This window comes from Pseudorasbora parva, chromosome 20 (genome assembly GCF_024679245.1).
Source record: "Pseudorasbora parva isolate DD20220531a chromosome 20, ASM2467924v1, whole genome shotgun sequence".
Lineage (NCBI taxonomy): Eukaryota > Metazoa > Chordata > Actinopteri > Cypriniformes > Gobionidae > Pseudorasbora > Pseudorasbora parva.
Genome location: NC_090191.1, coordinates 20,515,195 through 20,536,803, shown reverse-complemented (window position 1 = coordinate 20,536,803; position 21,609 = coordinate 20,515,195). Strand labels below are relative to the sequence as shown.

Genomic DNA, 21,609 nt, shown 5'->3' with positions numbered 1-21,609 from the left:
CTGTCAAGTTCGACGTACGTCAGAACTGAACCGACGAATTGGGAATTGAGTCAGATCCCAATTCGTCGGTTCAGTTGTGACGTACGTTGAACGTGACCGACTGAAAGGAAACTTGGCAACTACAATTCAACGTATTCTACTAACCCAAACCCTAACACCTAACCATAACCCACCAGTCTACTGACAGTCTACAAATACTTTAATGACAGTTAGTTGACATGTAGTTGCAAAGTTACTTATAGTAGAATGTCTAAAGTGGACTATCGAAATAAAGTGTAACCTTACATTTATATGTACATTTTACATTTTACATTTTTATGCATTTGGCAGACGCTTTTATCCAAAGCGACTTACATTGCATTCAAGGTACACATTTTACATCAATATGTATTCAATATGTATTCGAACAATATGTATTCGACAATATGTATTCGAAATAAAATATATAGGTTGCACTGAATGTCAGCTTGCTTATTGTGCTCAAGATAAGGATTTATTAAGTCCACGTCATGCAAACAAGAGACTATGCGACTATTCTAAGTTTGCGATTCTGTTTGTAAATGTTCATTCGAACAATGGTTTCGGGAAACACCGACTGGTTGAACTTGGTTGATAAAGATGGAACTTTTGTACCCATAGTTAATGATGCTTTTGGGAAACACACCCCTGACCCACATCAAGATGTCGGGTCTGGGAACTCACCATTAACAGGGCTCAATCCGAGAGGCGGGATAAACGGCTGTCTTTCAATTTCCCTCTGCACGCAACAGGATAGCGTTACAACCAACCGGGGTGCATTTCCCAAAAGCATTATTAGCCAACTAGGGTTGCAAGTTCACTTGTTATCAGCATAGTTCAACAAGTCGGTGTTTCCCGAAACCATCGTTCCAACGAACATTCACAAACAGCACCGCAAACTTATGTGGTTGCAACGAGAGATCTCAACCTGTGGTTAGAACCATAGTTTCTTATTTGCATGACATGTGGAGTTAATAAATCCTTATCATGAGAAAATAAATCAAGCTGACATTTAGTAGAATCTATATCTTTTATTTTGAATACATATGTGGCAAGCTGCGGGGGACCGCGAGAGCAGGCCGGTGACAAGTGGTAATGAGTACCAGCTGCGCGACACACCGGTCTGGACTCGCGGCCAAGTGACGGGAGCATAAAAGGAGGAGCGAAGGCAGCGGAAGACGAGAGAGGACCAGGCCTGGACTTTACGTTGAGTTTTGTTTATGTTTGTGTGGGCAGTCGTCCGTGAGGGGCTGCCCGCGGTTTACTTTCGTTTTGTTTATTTGTTTTGAAATTGAAGTTGTTGAACGTTCGCTGGTTCCCGCCTCCTTCCTTCCAATCTACGAACTTTATTACAACATACAAATGTAATTTACGTCTTTTAGTTTGACAAGAGGTTTAAGGCACCGTTTTTGAAGAGTGCGCATGTGCGGACATGCTCTATTACGCAAGAACGACTGATGATTGAATCTTGAAATAAAGCTAAATCACTGAGAAAATAAGAATTAGTCATTAGATGCCCTGTCCATAATTTATAGCAAAAAACCTTGCATGAATTCGATCTCGTTCGATATTAAAAGCAGTTATTAATCCACCACCTGCATGACCTCATTAACCAACGTGGTTGAATGATAGATTTGCAACAGTGTGGTTTCGGGAAACAGTCGCAGCTAGCTAGGTGATTTCTTCAACGATGCATCATACTATGGTAGTTAAGCAGTGAGTTACGTCGTTGTACGGGAAACGCACCCCTGAGTGCTAGAACTGGTGAGACAACAATCACAAGCAGGTTGTGGCTGAGTCCCGTGCGTTTTCTCACCAGCGGAGCTAGTTGATAGATTGAACTTTTAAAACTCAGAACACATCTTCCTTTTTTAAGAATGAGTTCATTGCCGTTCTTTGTTAGCAGGGAAATAGCAGGAATTTCACGTGGAACCGTCGCATCTCTGCCGTCATTATGTTAAGCCCGCCCAACGACTCTATACATGATGTGATTGGCCTGAATAGAGTTTGGTTTTTAAAGCTTGCAAGTCTACGGTGAGTTGCTAGATGGCCTGACCGCAAATTACATTTGCTGCCACTAGGGTGTTTATAGATTTCTAGGCTACTGAAATTGAAGAACAGGATGAGACCAAAAGCACGCAGGTAAATGAATGTGATGAAAGAGAAGGCAAGTATGCACAAAGTGGGTGAGGATTGGTAAGAGGTAGGAAATACAATATTCTGGGTTGTTGTATGGAGAATTGAAAGAATATCACACCTTCCCTGTCCACTCCACGCCTTTCCAGATTGAGAAATAGACAAGAATCCAAGACAAAGCCAAGGTTCCAACCAATGGCCAGCGCAATTCCCCTGGTTCCTCCAAACCATTTGTTAACTGATGCATGTTTTTCCTACAGAGTAAACACATATCTGTTAGTTTGACTCTCATTAAACATGACTATGCTTTTTTTTCTTTTCTTTGTTTAGAACAGGAATGCAAGACCATACTCAAACGTACACGTCAGGGTTTGATGTCAATAATTCCAAACTTTATCTCATTACAAGACATGATTATGAGTTCTGTGGAGGACGTCAAGACTTTTTCATAATGTAGAAAAGAGGAGTTTGAAAAGTATTCCAATTATTGTGTTCCACAGATGAAAGTCATACAGGTTTAGGTCAAGTACATGATAACAAAACAAGGAATTTATTCTTGATGGAATCAGAAAAAGTCAGATGCGAACTCACCACACACACCCAGGCACATGTGCGAACCACTTAGCACAGCTCAGACAGGAAAATAACTATTTGATCAGCGCAACATGATTTTAACTCTTTCTCAACTAGCGTTTTTGAAAAAAGTTGCCAGACACTGTCATCATTTTGGATCATTTTCACAAGTTTCATAGCATTTTGAGCACTTTTTTTTTTTTTTTAGCATTTTCATACATTTATAGCAAAACGCTGAGACAATCACATTGTTGTCATTAACTACATCCAGATCAGATTCAGAATGATAATCAAAACATAGATCAAGTTCATCAACACCCCCAAAGCTTCACAGCCCTAGACCTCATCCTGGGTCAACATTTCATTCTTTAATGTAATGAAATATACACTATATCTACTCAAAATTGTGGCAACAGATTATAAGCAATATTTTAAATGCAATTAAATTAATAAGAATTGAGTTAAAATGTATCAACTGAATTCCTTAAAGGTGAAAAATATACCTAGGGCTAATTAACACAGTTACCGAGTAGATCGTTCTCTGGGATGGGTTTTCATTAAAATCAAATGTAAAGAGATTTATCTCTAAAAACAGATTAGCTTATAACGCAGTTAGTAGCTGGAAAGGAAGGAGGCGGGAACCGGCGAACGTTCAAACAACTTTTTAATTCAAAATAAATAAACAAAACGAAAGTAAAACCGCGGGCAGCCCCTCACGGACGACTGCCCGCAAACACACAAAATAAAACGTGGGCAGCCCCTCACGGACGACTGCCCACAAACACAAACAAAACATAACATCCAGGCCTGGTCCTCTCTTGTCTTCCGCTGTCCTTGCTCCTCCTTTTATGCTCCCGTCACATGGCCGCGAGACGAGACTGGTGTGTCATGCAGCTGGCACTTGTCAACACTAATCACCGGCCCGCTCTCGCGGTCCCTCGCCCTGCTGCCTGTCACACCACAGCTAGTTTATGGGGCACAGAATAAGTCAAATTAAACCGCTAGTTAATACCACTAACAAGGCTCAAAATAGCCTCACACTAACACGGTAGCATAATGAGGGTCGTTACATGCAAAACAAAGTTTAATAAGAAGATACTTTAAAAACAGTACATTATGCGTTTACAGACCGGAGCCATCTTGGAAAACAGTCTCGACGAGTCGAGCCACGAACGCTGTGCTAAGTGATAAACTGTGACTTGGAATCTCATATGGGACACCTTCTTACCTTGTAATTAGGCAACCATATATTTTAATAAACATATATAACTCTGTTACGGGTACAGACTGACGGAGACAAGAGATGGTTAGCGGGTTTTATTATTGGACACCAGTAGATTGAAACAGTGACAGAGTGAATGAAGTGACGGTGACTGGGCTTCTCAGGTGAACTTCGGATTGGACTTGGGTAGACTCAGGAGGGAATGATGGAGAACACGGAACACACACATGCTGGACATAGGAGATCGCTGGAGACTAGGAAGCAGACTTGGAGACAGGGAATACACTTCGAGGGAGTCCTTAAGGTGAGCAGAGCAGGTTAGTACCTTGTGCAAATGAGACCGGACAACTGTGTGTGTGTGTGCGCGTGACTCGTGAGTGATGGGGTGATGATGGGTTGCAGGTGTGCGTGATTAGTATTCTGGTGAGAGTGATCGTGGGGTGTCTGTGACGTGGGAGCCTGGCGTGTCTGTGACAAATTCATGCATTTCCATGTAATTAGATTTCATAAAATTAATTCCTATCGATCAGCTATATAGCACAGCATTCGTGACTCGACAGGATGAGACTGTTTTCCAAAATGGCGCCTGTCTGTAAACGTGTAATGTACTGTCTTCATAAAGTATCTTCTTATTAAACTGTTTGTACACTTACAAAGTTTTCAATGCTTCGGTTTGCATGTAGGGACGCTCATTATGCTACCGTGTTAGTGTGAGGCTAGTTTGAGCCTTGTTAGTGGTATTAACGTCTCGGTTACGTATGTAATCCTCGTTCCCTGAAGGAGGGAACGGAGACGTACGTCAGAACTGAACCGACGAATGGGATCTTACTTTAGAGACCAATCCTACTTCGAGCATCTAACAACGAGCCAATGAAATTTGGCATGCGATCACGCATTCCACGCTCCGCCCCGCAGCGCGGGTATAAAACAGGAAGTGGAATGATAGATCAGCGCTTTTCCTGCTGAGGAGCCGAAAGGTGACCGGACTCCCAGCGGAAGCACAGCATCTGGCGACGGGACGTACGTCTCCGTTCCCTCCTTCAGCGAACGAGGGTTACATACGTAACCGAGACGTTCCCTTTCAGTCGGTCACATTCGACGTACGTCAGAACTGAACCGACGAATGGGATCCCTATGGAAAACGCCAGGATGCTGGCCCTTCCAGCGTCCTGCTTGAGCGCACTGTACCGTCTAGTATGGTACGGAAGTCAGGGCTCCAAGCAGGGAGTACAGTCACTGCTGTTTCCGCAAGACCCACTCAGAATGACTATTGGATAACGCTGGGAAAGCGTGCCTACCTCGAGAGAGAGAGGGTACGCTGCGGGGCCACGTCCTTCAGGGAAGGAGAGGTGGCGGAATACACATAAGGACTAACCTGGCAGGGTAGTGCAACATATGGCAGTCTCTGGGGTGGTTCCAGCCTGACTGAAGGGGGGAAAGAACACGCCCAGAGACGACAGAGCGGGCTCTGTCGAGGGAAAGACACGGGGCTAGCCCGAAGGGTAGCTGGTACCGTGGAAGAATACACATATGGGGTTGCCGTGAGGGAACCGCTACATATGGAACCCAGCCTACAGCCACGTTACACAAGCATACGGGTGCAGGCCTGGCGTCGGACGGTCCGCAACGTCCAACACCGGAGGGGTGACGGAGGAGCTCGACAGGGTTAGCCGGTTTCCCGGGGAACACAACTGGAGACAAATAGACGCACGTATCCGGCCCAGAGGGCGGGAGTGGCGTTTCGCAAGCCGACACTTAGAACGGGCACTTAACGCTCCTGGCCACTGGGGGTGAGGATGCGGGAAGATACCGGCTCTACACGTAAGCTATAGAATCTAGCAAACGTGTTAGGTGTCGCCCAGCCCGCAGCTCTACATATGTCTGTCAGCGAGGCGCCTTGAGCCAACGCCCAGGAAGAAGCAACACTCCGAGTGGAGTGAGCTCTTACACCGAACGGGCAAGGCACGTCTTGGGACTGGTAGGCCAAGACTATAGCATCCACTATCCAGTGGGCTAACCTCTGCTTGGAGACAGCCTTTCCCTTCTGCTGGCCTCCGTAACAGACGAAGAGTTGCTCTGAGGTCCGAAGGCTCTGGGTCCGGTCAACGTAAGCGCGAAGGGCGCGGACCGGACACAGCAAAGCCAGGGCTGGGTCTGCCTCCTCCGAAGGCAGCGCTTGCAGGTTCACCACCTGATCCCGGAAGGGAGTGGTAGGAACCTTGGGCACATATCCGGGCCGGGGTCTCAGGACAACGTGAGAGTTACCTGGCCCGAACTCTAGGCACGATTCGTTGACCGAAAGTGCATGCAGGTCCCCTACCCTCTTGATCGAGGCCAATGCCGTCAGGAGCACTGTCTTCATTGACAAGATCTTAAGCTCACAAGACGCCAAAGGCTCGAAGGGAGGGCTCTGAAGTGCTCTGAGCACTAGAGCTAAGTCCCAAGAGGGTATCGAGGATGGACGAGGAGGATTTAGTCTCCTCGCACCTCTGAGGAACCTGACGATTAGGTCGTGCCTTCCCACGGACTTACCTTCTACTACATCATGGTATGCTGCTATTGCTGCAGCATATACCTTGAGGGTGGAGGGAGACAGCCTTCTCTCCAACCCATCTTGCAGGAAGGAAAGCACGACACTGATCGAACACCTTCGGGGGTCTTCCCGGCGGGAAGCGCACCACTCAACGAACAGGTTCCACTTCAGAGCATAGAGGCGCCTCGTAGAGGGGGCTCTAGCTGAAGCGATGGTATCTACGACAGCTTGTGGTAGTCCATCTAGAACCTCCGCGTCCCGTCCAGGGACCAGACATGAAGATTCCAGAGGTCTGGACGCGGGTGCCATAGCGTGCCCCGTCCCTGAGAAAGAAAGTCCTTCCTCAGGGGAATCGGCCAAGGAGGGGCTGTCGCGAGGAGTGTGAGTTCCGGGAACCAGGTCCGGTTGGGCCAATACGGCGCAACTAACAAGACCTGCTCCTCGTCCTCCCTGACCTTGCACAGTGTCTGTGCAAGAAGGCTCACTGGGGGAAACGCATACTTGCGTAGGTCCCGGGGCCAGCTGTGCGCCAGTGCATCTGTGCCGAGGGTACCCCCGGTCAGGGAATAGTACCACTGGCAATGGGTCGAGTCCGGAGAGGCAAACAGGTCGACCTGTGCGGCTCCGAACTGGTCCCATATCAGCTGGACCGCCTGGGGGTGGAGTCGCCACTCTCCAGGAGGTGTCGGCTGACGAGAGAGCTCGTCGGCTGTCTGGTTCAGCACACCAGGGACATGAATGGCCCGAAGCGACCTCAGCTGCTTCTGACTCCACAGGAGGAGGTGGCGGGCGAGTTGGAGCAGACGACGGGAGCGTAGACCACCCTGACGGTTGATGTACGCAACGGCCGTGGTGCTGTCCGTACGGACCAGTACATGCTTGCCACACAGCGGCCCCTTGAGGCGGCGGAGTGCCAGATGTACTGCCAGTAACTCGAGGCAATTGATATGCCAATGCAATTGCCGCCCCGTCCACAGACCAGCAACTGCATGCCCGTTGTACGTGGCCCCCCAGCCTGTGGTGGAGGCATCCGTGAATAGCACAGCATGCCTGGACACTTGTTCTAGGGGCACCCCGGCCCGGAGAAACGAAGTGTTGGACCACGGGCTGAAGGTTTGGCGGCAGTAAGGAGTCACTGGGACCCGGTACTGACCGCTCTGCCACGCCCACCTCGGGACTCGGCCATTGAGCCAGCGTTGAAGCGGTCTCATATGAAGCAATCAGAGCGGCGTGACCGCGGCTCCAGATGCCATATGCCCCAGGGGCCTCTGAAAGAATTTCAGTGGGACCGCTGTCCTGCTCTTGAACATATTCAAGCAGTTCAACACCGACTGGACTCGCTCCTCGGTGAGGCGCGCAGTCCGGTTGACCGAGTCCAGCTCCATACCGAAATAAGAGATCCTCTGTGTGGGACAGAGTTTGCTCTTTTCTCGGTTGACCCGAAGGCCCAACTGGCTGAGGTGACTGAGCACCAGGTCCCTGTGTTCGCACAACTGGTCCTTCGACTGGGCTAGGATCAGCCAATCGTCGAGGTAGTTGAGGATCCGAACGCCGCGTTCTCTGAGCGGAACAATGGCTGCCTCCGCGACCTTCGTGAAGACGCGGGGCGACAGGGACAGCCCGAAGGGCAGGACGTTGTACTGATATGCTTTCCCCTCGAACGCAAAGCGTAGGAACGGTCTGTGTCAAGGGAGAATAGACACATGGAAGTACGCGTCCTTCAGGTCGATCGCTGCAAACCAATCCTGGGGACGGATGCATTGGAAAATGCGTTTCTGCGTCAACATCCTGAACGGGAGCTTGTGCAGGGCCCGATTCAGAACTCGCAGGTCCAGGATTGGTCGTAACCCACCCCCTTTCTTGGGCACAATGAAGTAGGGGCTGTAGAACCCCGTCTTCATATCGGCTGGAGGAACCGGCTCGATCTAGTCCTTCGCCAGTAGGACCTCGATCTCTGACCTCAAGACCTGAGCATCGCTGCTTCGCACGGAGGTGAAGAGGATGCCCTTGTACTTGGGCGGCCGGCGCGCGAACTGAATCGCGTAGCCGAGTCTGATGGTACGGATGAGCCAGCGAGACAGCCTGGGGAGACCTAGCCAGGCCCCCAGAGACCGTACAAGCGGGACCAACGGCACCACAGACGGCCCGGGGTGGGGCAGCGAAGCGGAGTACTCTGGCCCGACTCGGGAGGCCCGGAGGCGGCCCGAAGTGTTGCCTGAGCACTCCTGGTTTGGACAGAGAGTGGGTGAGAAGGCCCGGAGGCGTCCTCGGAGCCCACTCTGCTTGCCACTGCCCGGAGGCAGGGAAGTGAAGCACTCAGCCCCGACCCGGAAGGCCCGTGGGCGGCCCGGAGTGTTGACTGAGTGCTCACGAGAGAGGCAGTGTGTGGGTGAGAAGGCCCGGGGGCGTCCTCGAGGCCCACACAACTGCCCCCTGGCGACGGGAGGGTAGGAAAGGAGTGACAAGGCCCGTGGGCGTCGCACACTGCCAACCTGACCCTCTTGGGGCCCAGAGAGAGAGGAAATTGCTCTTTTGGGGGGGGTGCGGGTGCGGACATCATCTCCCTCAGAGCAGCTCCTCTTCTCCCTGGGCTGCCCGTCTCAGGGCCGCTTCCCCTTGCGCTTGCCGGCCGGCTTCGCGGGACCCTGGACGGGTTGGGCGGCCCCCTTGCGTCCGGCACCCTGCTTCGCGGGTGGAGGCTGCTGCTTGGGCTTGGCAGGGGCGGAGGCGGACGCCCTCGGCGACGAGCAGCCTGGGGGGCAGGATATTCTTGATGGCCTCCGTCTGCTTCTTGGCCACCGAGAACTGCTGGGCAAAGTCCTCGATGGCGTCGCCGAAGAGGCCGGCCTGACAGACAGGGGCGTTCAAAAACCGAACCTTGTCCGAATCCCGCATGTCTGTCAGGTTCAGCCACAGGTGGCGTTCCTGGACCACCAGAGTGGACATCGCCCGACCCAGGGAGCGTGCCGTGACTTTCGTCGCCCGGAGGGCGAGGTCCGTCGCGGCACGCAGTTCCTGCATAACTGCCTGGTCGGAACCACCCTCGTGCAGTTCCATGAGCGCTTTGGCCTGGTGGACCTGCAGGAGCGCCATGGCATGCAAAGCTGATGCAGCTTCTCCGCAGGCTGCGTAAGCCTTGCCCGTCAAACCGGACGAGAACTTACACGCCCGGGAGGGGAGACGCGGGGCGTGCCTCCAGTCCGCAGCGGTCTTAGGACACAGATGCATCGCAACCGACCGCTCGACTGGAGGGATCCCCTTGTTGCCCTTAGCTGCACCACCATCGAGAGTGGTGAGGATGGAGGAGTCAGTCGATCGCTGGCGAGCGCTATACGGCGCCACCCACGACTTCGTGAGCTCCTGATGCACTTCCGGAAAGAATGGCACCGGGGCGGGACGCTGAGAACCAGCGCGACCCGTCCCGAGAAACCAATCGTCCAGCCGCGAAGGTTCGGGACGTGGTGGAGGGTTCCACTCAAGCCCGACACTTGCGGCGGCCCGGGCAAGCATAGCCGTAAGTTCCGGGTCGGACTCGGGCAACGCTGTCACACCCGAAGGGGGCAACGCACCCGAGTCTTCATCCTCGGAACCCATTATCTCATCCCCCGATGCAGCGACCGACATCTGGTCCTCCGCCGGAGCCCCAAAAGAGACAACTGGCGCTCCACGTGGGAGGTCAGCGTGCCCTTCCGGAAGCTCCACCGGCACAGTGGAGGGGGGAGGGGCCCGAGGAGCCGTGAGACCCGTCGGGTTTGCCCTGACCGTCACCCTCAGGTCCCCACCAAGGTCATCAGCCAAAGTAGCAGCCCTCTGCTTTGCAGCTGGAGGACCGCTAGATCGGGGGATGCACGATGGCGCTCCACCTCTTCTGAGGTACTGGAGGCGGGACCGCAACACTGCGATGGACATATTCCCGCAATGGGAACATGACTCATCTACGAACGCAGCCTCAGCATGCTGTGCGCCCAGACACGAGAGACAACGAACGTGCCCGTCAAGCGGAGACAGAAATCGACCGCACCCAGAAACACACGGCTTGAATGACATCTTGAAAAAGACGCAGGGTCAAACCGTGTTGCTCTTTTGTGAATGGAAGTTGCTCTTTTAGCGTGCTGAAGCACTCAGGGAGATGACCGCGGCTCCACACAGTTCGATCTGCAAGCCTGTGTGAGCTCTCAGTGATATGTATGTGTGTGTGTAACGCCCAGCGAACCAACTGTATTGTGTGAAAGGAAACGCTCAGCGAACCAACAAGCTCTTTGAACACTCGATCACTGATCAGACGGTCTCTCACTGACGCGCCGTATCACCCGCACTGGCAAACTCTCAAACACTTGAAGACTCGTAGTCAGAAAGCTCTTCGTAGAAACAGCAATAGAATTGTTCGGCTCCGAAGTAGAAAGCGCTGATCTATCATTCCACTTCCTGTTTTATACCCGCGCTGCGGGGCGGAGCGTAGAATGCGTGATCGCATGCCAAATTTCATTGGCTCGTTGTTAGATGCTCGAAGTAGGATTGGTCTCTAAAGTAAGATCCCATTCGTCGGTTCAGTTCTGACGTACGTCGAATGTGACCGACTGAAAGGGAACTAGCGGTTTAATTTTACTTATTCTATGCCCCATAAACTAGCATTATAATCTAATCTTTTTTTAGAGATAAAACTCTTTACATTTGATTTTTATGAAAACGCGATCTACTCAGTAACCATCTGTTAATTACCCCTAGGTTAGTTTTTCACAGAGAAGTCAACTCATTTAAAATAAGTAACTGCATAGTAGCTACAACTGAAGGAAATAGAAACACAGGGGGTTGATGAATGCTAACCCCATTTCCAACTTATATATTACATTTAATTAATAAAATTGCTTGTAATCTGTTGCCACAATTCTGAGTAGATATAGTGCTTTTTTTTACAGTGTGTAACATTAGTATTAGTTTTGATTTATATGCTGTTTAATGCTTATGATCGTGTTAATTTACATATGCATCTGCTTATCTATGATATTGTATATTTCTGCTTCTTTTTAGTCTCTGTTTTGATCCAGAGATTCAGTGCTCTTTCAGAAGATGTGTCATAGTGCCACCTAGCATATAACAGTGAAAACAAGGAAAACAAGAAATTTCCATCAGTGGAAGGAAAGAGTCATTCTAAATTTAACTTCATTAAACTTTCTACCAAAGTGTTACTATCCCTATTGCGTTGACTCACTCCCAGAACTCAGTGACGGCACTGGTCAGGTTGGTGGTGTCCATCAGACTGTAGTTGGAAAAGCAGCGATCGGTATTCCAAGGGTTATCACAAGTTTGCCATGGTAACTCCTAGAGAGAGAGAGAGAGAGAGAGAGAGAGAGAGAGAGAGAGAGAGAGAGAGAGAGAGAGAGAGAGAGAGAGAGAGAGAGAGAGAGAGAGAGAGAGAGAGAGAATAGAGAATATTAAAATGTGTGAAGATTTGAAACACCCTGAATTTTGCTTCATTTTTGTAACATGTATATTATGTTATGTTCTTGGGAGTTCCCAGTTATTGTCAGTTTCCATGGTTGTAATTAGTTCCTGGACCGGTTCTGTTTTACATTGATTTCTTTCCCTGTGTATTAGGGCCCTCAGTTCTTTCTGGTCATTATTCGGTCTGGTCAATATTTAAGTGTAGTAGTTTTGTTTTTCTCCTGTATGTTCTTCTGGGTTTTCAAAGATGGCTCCATTGAATACCTTGCCGTGCATGTTATAAAGCCACGCCGTAATGTGACAATTGTATTGAATATGTATAGTGTACTTCAATATTTTAAATAATATTATTTATACTTTATTTGGTAACACTTTATTTTACTGTAATTGTTATAATAGTATCAACTATCATTTTAAACCAAACCCCAATCTTAACTCTATCCCTATATTAAGTACATGTAATTAATTACTATTACTCAGTACTTAAATGTATAACTACAGTGTAACAAAGACACATTAAAGTGAAGTGTAAAGCTTTAAGTAAAGGTGACCGTGTTACAGGGTAAGTACTGAGTAATAAAAATGCATGTACTTATTATAAGGTTAGGGTTAAGTTTAACGTGTGGTTTAGGATAAGTTGCATGTAATTATGAACTATTTATAGTAATAACTACAGTAATGTTACATGTATAATAAGGACAATGTAAAATAAAGTGTTACCAAAATATTTAACAACCCGTAAATGCTGATAATATATATATATATATATATTATATATAATATAATATTTATATATATATAAATAAAAGACCACTTAAGGTAAAAATATACATTTATTTTTACGCATACACGAGGGTCAGCGTACAGTGCAAAGAACACTAGTGAATGTGCACTGCCAGATTTTTGTATTTTGTACTCAACTGTAGGTTGCACATGTGCATGTGTTTACTTGTTTTTGCAGTATTTATATGGGGTGTAAAGTGTACAGCTGAAAATATTACATTGAGTTTGCACCTAAGTATATTATTTTAAAGTACCCTATATTATTTTCATAATCAGGTAATCTTTTAAAAAGTATGCTAAGTGCATGTTCTTATTTCTATATATCAGTGCTGGGCAACGATTAAAATGTTCATTTGTGATTAATCGCATGATTTTCTGTGATTAATCGTGATTAATTGCAGTATGCGCAAAATTCAATAATGAGTACAAAAGTGCTGCTAAATGAACAAAAGTGCAATAACATATGGTTTGAGAACACTTTAAACAAATAAGGTGCTTTTTACAGCAGTTAAAAGTTACAATATTTCTTGTAAATATCAACTTAAAAAATAATATAATCAAATTAAATTGGTGGTATACATCTATTGATTCTGTAGTGATATTCTCATCAGTGTTCTGTCAGCTTTTACATAGGCCTACTTAAATCTGCATACTTGTGATATTCACCCCAGGGCGTTATTTAATTTTATAAAGGCCATTTTTTAAAATCTTATTAAATGTATGCATCATCTTTCATGTTAAATTCTTACATTTGATTAATAAATTCAGTTATAATAGTAAAAACACTATAGGCTGTTACCAATCAAATTAAATAATTTAAACTGCAAAAAATAATGTTATACGATTGATGTTCTAAATAAAACATGCAATCATACTTTTAAACATAACCGCCAATAAGGGGCAGCAAGTGATCATCTTCATAAGTGAGTCGTTGAGTCATTTATTCAAATGATTCATTCAAAACGCTGAATCATTTAGTTACAAAACACCATGCTGAGTGTTGCTTTCCTCTGGAACTATTTTCATCGGTGAAATCATGGGTGAAATGGAACAAAAAAGGTTGTTTGGATCTAAAATGTAAGTAACTTAATATTAATTAGGCTACTGTTTATTGAACTAGGCTAGTCATGCTACACAATTCACAATTGCAAAGACGACTTGTGTTATTAACAATATCATAAATATCAACAACTACAAAAAACTCAGTTTTACCCCAGTATGTTTCTTCTGTGAGTTTATATTGCTGCTCAATTGTTTTGATTTCTCCACGAATGTCTCTCACAAAGAGACAGGCAGCGCGAGCCTCAACGCGACTTGTTAACGTACCAGAGGCAGAGATACACTCATCAATCGCTGTTTACATTGAATATAATAAAAACAACCCAAAAATCTGGATCATTCTCGCGTTTCTGGTTATTTTTATATTTTATTTGTCCCAGACAAAGAATGTCAAGCTTTTGGCTTAGGCTACAGACAGCCCTGTATTCTCCTGTGACCAATGGTTTGTCTGTATGTGTATTCAGAGGCAGTGAGCAACGGCCTTTCAATATAATAATAGGACTTCCGGTTGGAGCGGCGCCATGTAAAGACGTAGAGTTGTCGAGCTCCCCACAAACAACTTCAAATTCCGTTTTATATAGCTCTTATTTTAGGTACTAGCATCCTAAAGCTGCCTTTGTGTGTAAGTAAGGGCTTAACAGTCGGTTTTAATCCAGTTTGAGCCACTTTTGAAGCGAAATGAACAAGAGCCGGAGTAACCGCAGAGATGCAGAATCTGCTGCTAGCACAAATGCTAATGTCGAACCCCAAACTACTTCAAAGAAGGACGCAACGAGCGATAACTACGTTGTTCTCCAAGCAATCAATTCACTCAAAGAGGACCTGATTGCAAAAATCGAAGAAAACGCTGCTGCCCAATCAGCTGAACTCTGCAGCCAAGTTGACCAGCTCCGGACCGAGTTACGCAATGCCGTGGAGCACGTCAATACCAGAGTGGAAGCAGCGGAGGAACGTGTGACTGGACTGGAGTCCGCGATGGGGGGATATTCGGACTCCATTACTACCCTTGAGAAGGAGTTTATCGCTATGAAAAAGGAGTTGGCCGTACTGAAAGAACGGAGTGAGGATCTGGAGGCGAGGTCACGACGCTCAAACATTCGCATTACAGGAGTAAAAGAGGGACGAGAGCACGGCAAACAGATAACTGAGTTTGTGGCCGGTCTCTTGAAAGAGGCCCTCAACCTCGAGAAAACTCCACTCTTAGACCGAGCACATCGTACCCTTCGCAGCAGACCAACTGACGACAATGAACCACCGCGCGCCTTTGTGGTGAGGTGTCACTATTTCCCTGAAAAAGAAGACATTTTGAAGAAAGCCACGGAAATGAAGTTAGTCACTACAGTCCACGGCGATCGAATACGGATCCTCCCCGATTTCACCCAGATGGTGAGCAAACAGCGAGCAGCTTTCAACGAGGTGAGGAGCTTACTCCGCAATTGTGAGGGGGTTCGCTTTGGACTGAGATACCCTGCAATTTTGAGGATCACGACACGGGATGGGAAAGAGACAAGCTTCAAGGACCCGGTAAAAGCTAAAGACTTCATTTTGAAGAACCTGACTAGTAAGGACAAGTGACGATCGTGCATATACCAGACGCTGGCGGATGGCTAAACATGAGCAGCAGGTTATTGTCTGGGTAGTCCAAGTTTATATTCAGGTTATGTTACATTATTATGGTTACCCGATGTTAAATCTTGCTCATTGTCTGCGTATTATTTACCCTACGTTGATATTGAGTTCTGGGTAAGCAGCCGACGCTATATGCTATATAAACGCTGTATCTAGGGGACACTACAAGCGGATGCGCGTTTTCCGTCTCTGACAACTGCGGCTCAATGTTTGCTAAGGATTCTGGTTTGAAGAGCCTAGCCAGTGGAGGTGATCAGCAGCCGCGTGGCTAATGAAGCGTTTAACGCCAATGCCGAACTTACAACTTTGACGGAAAGACGCTACTTCTAACAGCATCACCTTTTTGCTCGTTCTTCTAACTAACACATATGTTCAATGTCATCACTTCTGGGGTTTGGGGTTCAGCTTGGAAGTTTAACTATTATAAGAGCCTTATACTGTTCTTTTTCTAAGTGAGGGCTCACATGGTAAGCTATTTGGGAGTAGGGTTAACTGGAAGAAACTGCGGTTTCAAACGCAAGGATTAATAATATATTTTGTTTAATGTCAGTCTTTTGTTCTGTTGTGGATAATCATGCCTGTGTTGTCTGTGTGTTTAGGGACCCCAATACATCGGTGTATTTTTTTTTTTTTTTCTTCTCCTTTTTTTTTTTTTTTTTTTTTTTTTTTTTTTTTTTTTTTTTTTTTTCTTTCTCTTTCTTCACAAAACCATGGCCTTCTTAGTACTGCTGATGAACCAACATAAGTAGAGGCGAAACGAGGCTAGTCAGTTGGAATGTACGGGGGCTAAATCACCCAGTGAAACGAAACCAGGTATTCACCCACATTAACAATTTGAAATCTGACATAGTATATTTACAAGAGACTCATTTATTGAACAAGGACCATGTCAAACTACACAGAGGAGGCTTTACACAAATATACCATTCTAAATTTAATAGTAAGAGTAGGGGGGTTGCGGTTATTATACATAAGAACGTACAGTTTGTTGAAGAGGCCACTGTGATGGATAAAAATGGTCGATATGTAATAATTCAAGGCAAACTTTTCAACATGCCCGTGGTCATGGCCAATGTGTACGCACCCAATTGGGATAATGTACAATTTTTTAGTGATCTCTTCTCACTTTTACCCAGTCTTGACACATATAATTTAATTTTAGGAGGGGATCTGAACTGTGTCCTACACCCAATTCTGGATCGCTCTAGTTCCACAATTATTGCAGAAAGTAAATCGGCGCAATGTATCAATTCATTTCTCCAGACATATGGTGTAAGTGACCCCTGGAGATTTAAGTATCCATCATCGAAACAATTTTCTTTCTATTCACCGGTACATAAAACGTATTCCAGGATTGATTACTTTCTGTTGGACAGGAAACTACTCCCCCTAATGACACAAGTAGAGTATGGCAACATAGTTATTTCGGATCATAGTCCAGTAGTACTAAAGCTTTGTTTCCCAGGTAATGTAATCCCCCAGCGTACATGGCGCTTAAACTCAAGGCTTCTGGCAGATGACTCTTTTGTTAAATTCATAGATGCTCAAATTGACTTCTTTCTCGAGACAAACGAATCCCCAGAGATAAGTTATAGTATTCTATGGGATACTTTGAAAGCATTTATAAGGGGACAAATTATCTCCTATCAAGCTAGCGCAAAAAAAAGGAAATCAAAGCGGCTTACAGAAATAATAAATAAAATAAATACAATTGATCAGTCACATTCAACATTGTCTTCTGATGACCTGCACAAGGAGAGACTCCTGTTACAAACCGAATTTGACTCCCTGACTAGTGAGCATGCAGAAGATCTCTATTTGAAATCACGTCAGATTTATTATGAACATGGTGAACGGGCTGGCAGGCTCTTGTGCTATCAATTGAAACAATCTAGAGCAGAAGGTTTTATTCCGGCAATTGCAGACAGTGAGGACAACATTATTACAGACCAGCAGGGTATCAATGATCAGTTTAAATCTTTCTATGAGGCGCTATATACTTCTGAGGTGAGTGACATTAAGCGAATAGAAGAGTTTTTCAACAACTTAGAGTTGCCATCAATTGATGAATCGGACAAATCCGCGCTGGAAGGCAATATAACAATTCTCGAGATTGACAGTGCAATTAAGAAACTAAAATCTGGAAAAGCACCGGGTCCTGATGGCTACCCGGCCGAATTTTATAAGAAATTTTCTGCCAAATTAACGCCTCTATTGAGTAAAGTATTTGAGGAAGTCCTTGATTCAAAGTCTCTTCCCTCAACCATGACACAGGCAACCATATCAGTCCTTCTTAAAAAGGACAAAGACCCACTTAAATGTGAATCTTACCGCCCGATCAGTTTACTTTGCTGCGACTATAAGATCCTAACCAAGGTGCTGGCGACCAGAATAGAGCCAGTCATGAGTACGATAATACATCCTGATCAGACTGGCTTTATTGCTGGTAGACAGTTATTCAGTAATCTCCGTCGCTTATTTAATGTGATCTACTCACCCCAAGATAATGCTACTCCAGAGATCCTAATATCCTTAGATGCTCACAAGGCATTTGATAGAATTGAATATGACTACTTGTTTGCAACACTTAGAAGTTTTGGCTTCGGTCCCATGTTCTGTTCTTGGATCAGGATTCTATATACTAGGCCTCAAGCATTTATTCGAACAAACAATACAACATCTAAATACTTTTCTCTCTCTAGGGGGACAAGGCAGGGATGCCCTCTGTCCCCATTGCTTTTTGATGTAGCTATTGAACCCCTCGCAATTATGCTAAGGAATACGGCTGGCCTGACTGGAATACAAAGGGAGGGACACAGGCATAAGCTTCTGCTTTATGCGGACGATCTCCTCCTATTTTTGTCTAATCCAAATTTCTCTATACCAATTGCTCTTTCAATTATTTCTGATTTTGGGAGAGTTTCGGGATATAAAATTAATTTAACGAAGAGTCTTCTTTTTCCCATTAATGAAAAAGCACATCAATTGTCATTCCAATCTTTTCCATTTTCAGTAAGTCTTGACAAATTCCCTTATTTAGGTGTGAGTATAACACGCAGGTATAAGGATCTATTCAAAAGCAATTTTAAGCCAGCATTAGAAAAGGCTAAAAAAGACATGGTACGATGGTCAACCCTACCCTTATCTCTGGCTGGGAGGATAAACTCCATTAAAATGACAATTTTACCAAGGTTCCTATTTTTATTTCAGACAGTGCCAGTCTTCATCCCTAAATCATTTTTTAAGGATCTGAGTAATTGTATTTCTATGTTTATTTGGGATAAAAAAATTCCTCGCATAAGGAAAGAATATCTGGAAAGGAAAAAAGAGGAGGGTGGATTGGCTATGCCAAATTTTTTGTATTATTACTGGGCAGCTAACCTTCATAAATTGACATTCTGGCTCTGTGTTACATCAAGTGAGGAAGCTCCAGTTTGGTCACTTATGGAGCAGCATTCATGTAATCCAGTTTCATTGCGTTCGCTGCTCTGTGCCCCAATACCCCTAAGCAAATGTTATTCTACGAATAACCCAATTATTCGTGCATCACTCAAAATATGGTCACAGTTCAGACTTCACTTTAAAAGTAAACAGGCTCTGCCCTCTGCACCTATCCTATCGAATCCTATGTTTCCTCCCTCCCTTATAGACTCTGCTTTTCAACTATGGTCCAGAAATGGAGTCAAATATGTTAAGGACCTTTTCAAAGACGGCACGTTTATTTCATTTCAGCAGTTAAAAACAGATTTTGAGATCCCTCAGTCCAATTTCTTTAGGTATTTACAGGTCCGTAGCTTTGTCAAAAAACATTTCTCTCCTTCTTTAAACCAACCAGATGGTGGCTGGATAGATGATCTGCTAAACATGGACCCTTCACTTAGGGGCATGGTATCAATCCTGTATGAGAACATCCAAAGAACCGCTTCCCCATCTCTCAATCGTATAAGGAGGCAATGGGAGGAGGAATTGGGATTGGAAATCTCAGATTTATCTTGGCAGTGGGCAATAAAATTGGTGCACTCATCTTCAGTATGTATTAGACATGGGCTCTTGCAGTTTAAGGTGCTCCATAGGCTCCATCTGTCTAAAAGTAAGTTGGCTAAAATATATCCAGGGTTAGACTCGATGTGCCCCAGATGTAGTCTTGAACCAGCAGATCTGAGTCACATGTTCTGGGGATGCCCCAGATTAACAAAATTCTGGTCAGACATTTTCAGAACATTTTCATTTATATGCAAGAAAGATCTCGATCCGAATCCTCTGTCTTCCATCTTTGGTGTAGTGCCAGAAGAAATGCATCTAACCACTAATCAAATAGAGCTCATCGCCTTCTCCACTTTATTGGCTAGACGCCTGATTCTTCTTAGTTGGAAAAAGGCAATGCCCCCATCTCATAAACACTGGGTGAAAGAGGTGATGTCATATCTCAAACTTGAACACCTTAAATATACTATCCGAGGTTCCTCTGGAAAGTTTTATGCGGTTTGGCAACCCTTTTTATCCTATTTTGAATTTTCATTAGGGGTGGAATAGTATAATTCCCCCCCTGTTGGCATATTATTATATAACTTATTATTTCTTTGTATTTATTTTTTTATCTTTTTATTATTTTTATTTTATTTTTATTTTTTTTTTATTTTTTTTTGGGTTGTTGGGGTGCGTCTGTGTGGGTATGTGTTAAGATGTGGTATATGTATATGGATCTGAATTAATGTTGTATGTATAAATGTTGCATAAGGAAAATCAATAAAAACATTTGTATAAAAAATATAATAATAAATAACTGCGTTAATGCGCGATAAAGTAATTGTCGACGTTAATTAATAAATGCGTTAACGCGATAATAACGCGTTAACTTGCCCTGCCCTAATATATATACTTTATACTATATACTTAGTTATAGGTTTAAGTTGGATACAAGGGCCTTGCTACATTGTTGCTCTAGTTTATAATCAGCACATTCCAATTTGGTTGTTTAGGTGTTCTTAGTTGTTGCTAGATGGATTCTAATGTGTTCTGATTTGTTACAGTCCCTCCTCTAATGTAAGCCTATGGTATTTTTTTCACCCCATTTCAGTCCACCAGACTAAATGTTAATAAAAAATATTGTATTCAAGTATAGCAAGGAATGAAGAATAAAAAGCACAGCACAATGAATTCATAAAACAAAGGCCTTTTTGTTTCTGATTCCCTCTGCACTGCTTTAGAGACAAGCTCTTATTCCCATGGCAGAAACTGCACTTCGATTTCCACAAAACGGAGGCAGTTATTATTTCTGTGGAGCCTTTAAAACACTCTCAGGAGCAAAGACAGAGCCACAAAAAGCTTAAGGGGGTCAAGGAGGCGGAGAGAGATACAGAGAAGAGGGAGGAAGAGAGAACTTGAAAGAAGGAACGATTCTGAGAAGACTTTGAGAATTTCTTTTTTTTAAAATTCAAGACAAGAGTAGCTGAATTCACTGATGCAGATAAAGACACGGATGGTGACAATTAACACCACAAAACATATTTGACCAAAGAATGCAATGAAGAAATCATTGTGATAGCCTACAATTATTTCATTAATAATTATTTAATATTTATGTAATAATAATGGTCTATTTTTTGCCATAGAAAATTATTATTAAAAAATGGTGTAATTTATTTTTATTTATTTTATTTATTATTATTATATTTTATTGCAGTATTTCAGGTTAAAATAGAGACTAGGCCTTCAAAATAAAAATATTTGAAGGTAGATTAGTTATTTGGAATTATTTAAGAAATTATGCAACCATGGATGTAATACATTAATGTATTACATCCATGGTTGCGTAATTTCTTAAATAATTCCATTGTCCATAAATGGAAATGGACTCTATGTTCCCTAGTTCACTTTTGAACAAATTTAATAAGTTTTTTTTTAGATGGATATGAATATATATTTAGAAAATATCAAAGACTATTTATTTTAATTTATTGTAATTTTTTTTTGTTAGAAATAGTGATTTGTTGTTTTTTGCAGATTTCCCATTCAATTATGGTGGTCATTTTTGATTGAAGGGCACAAGTGGGAGTATTTTTTTACAGCCACTTAGCATCCTCAAATCCTTCCCTCAAGTTTTGTATGTGTGTGTGTGTGTGTGTGTGTGTGTGTGTGTGTGTGTGTGTGTGTGTGTGTGTGTGTGTGTGTGTGTGTGTGTGCGTGCGTGCGTGCGCGTGCGTGCGTGTGTTTA

General features: G+C 44.6%; 1 protein-coding gene across 2 annotated transcripts in view; it reads right to left on the bottom strand.

Moving 5' to 3' along the window:
• The window catches only part of slc6a1l (solute carrier family 6 member 1, like), a 44,241-nt gene that overhangs the window by 11,590 nt on the left and 11,042 nt on the right, over nt 1-21,609 (bottom strand). For both annotated transcript variants that reach the window (XM_067426815.1, XM_067426816.1), the window contains exons 5-6: nt 11,692-11,801; nt 2,276-2,408 (exon numbers count right to left, since the gene is read on the bottom strand). In XM_067426815.1, coding sequence (XP_067282916.1) covers nt 2,276-2,408; nt 11,692-11,801 — 243 coding nt within the window. The remainder of the gene's footprint in view (nt 1-2,275; nt 2,409-11,691; nt 11,802-21,609) is intronic.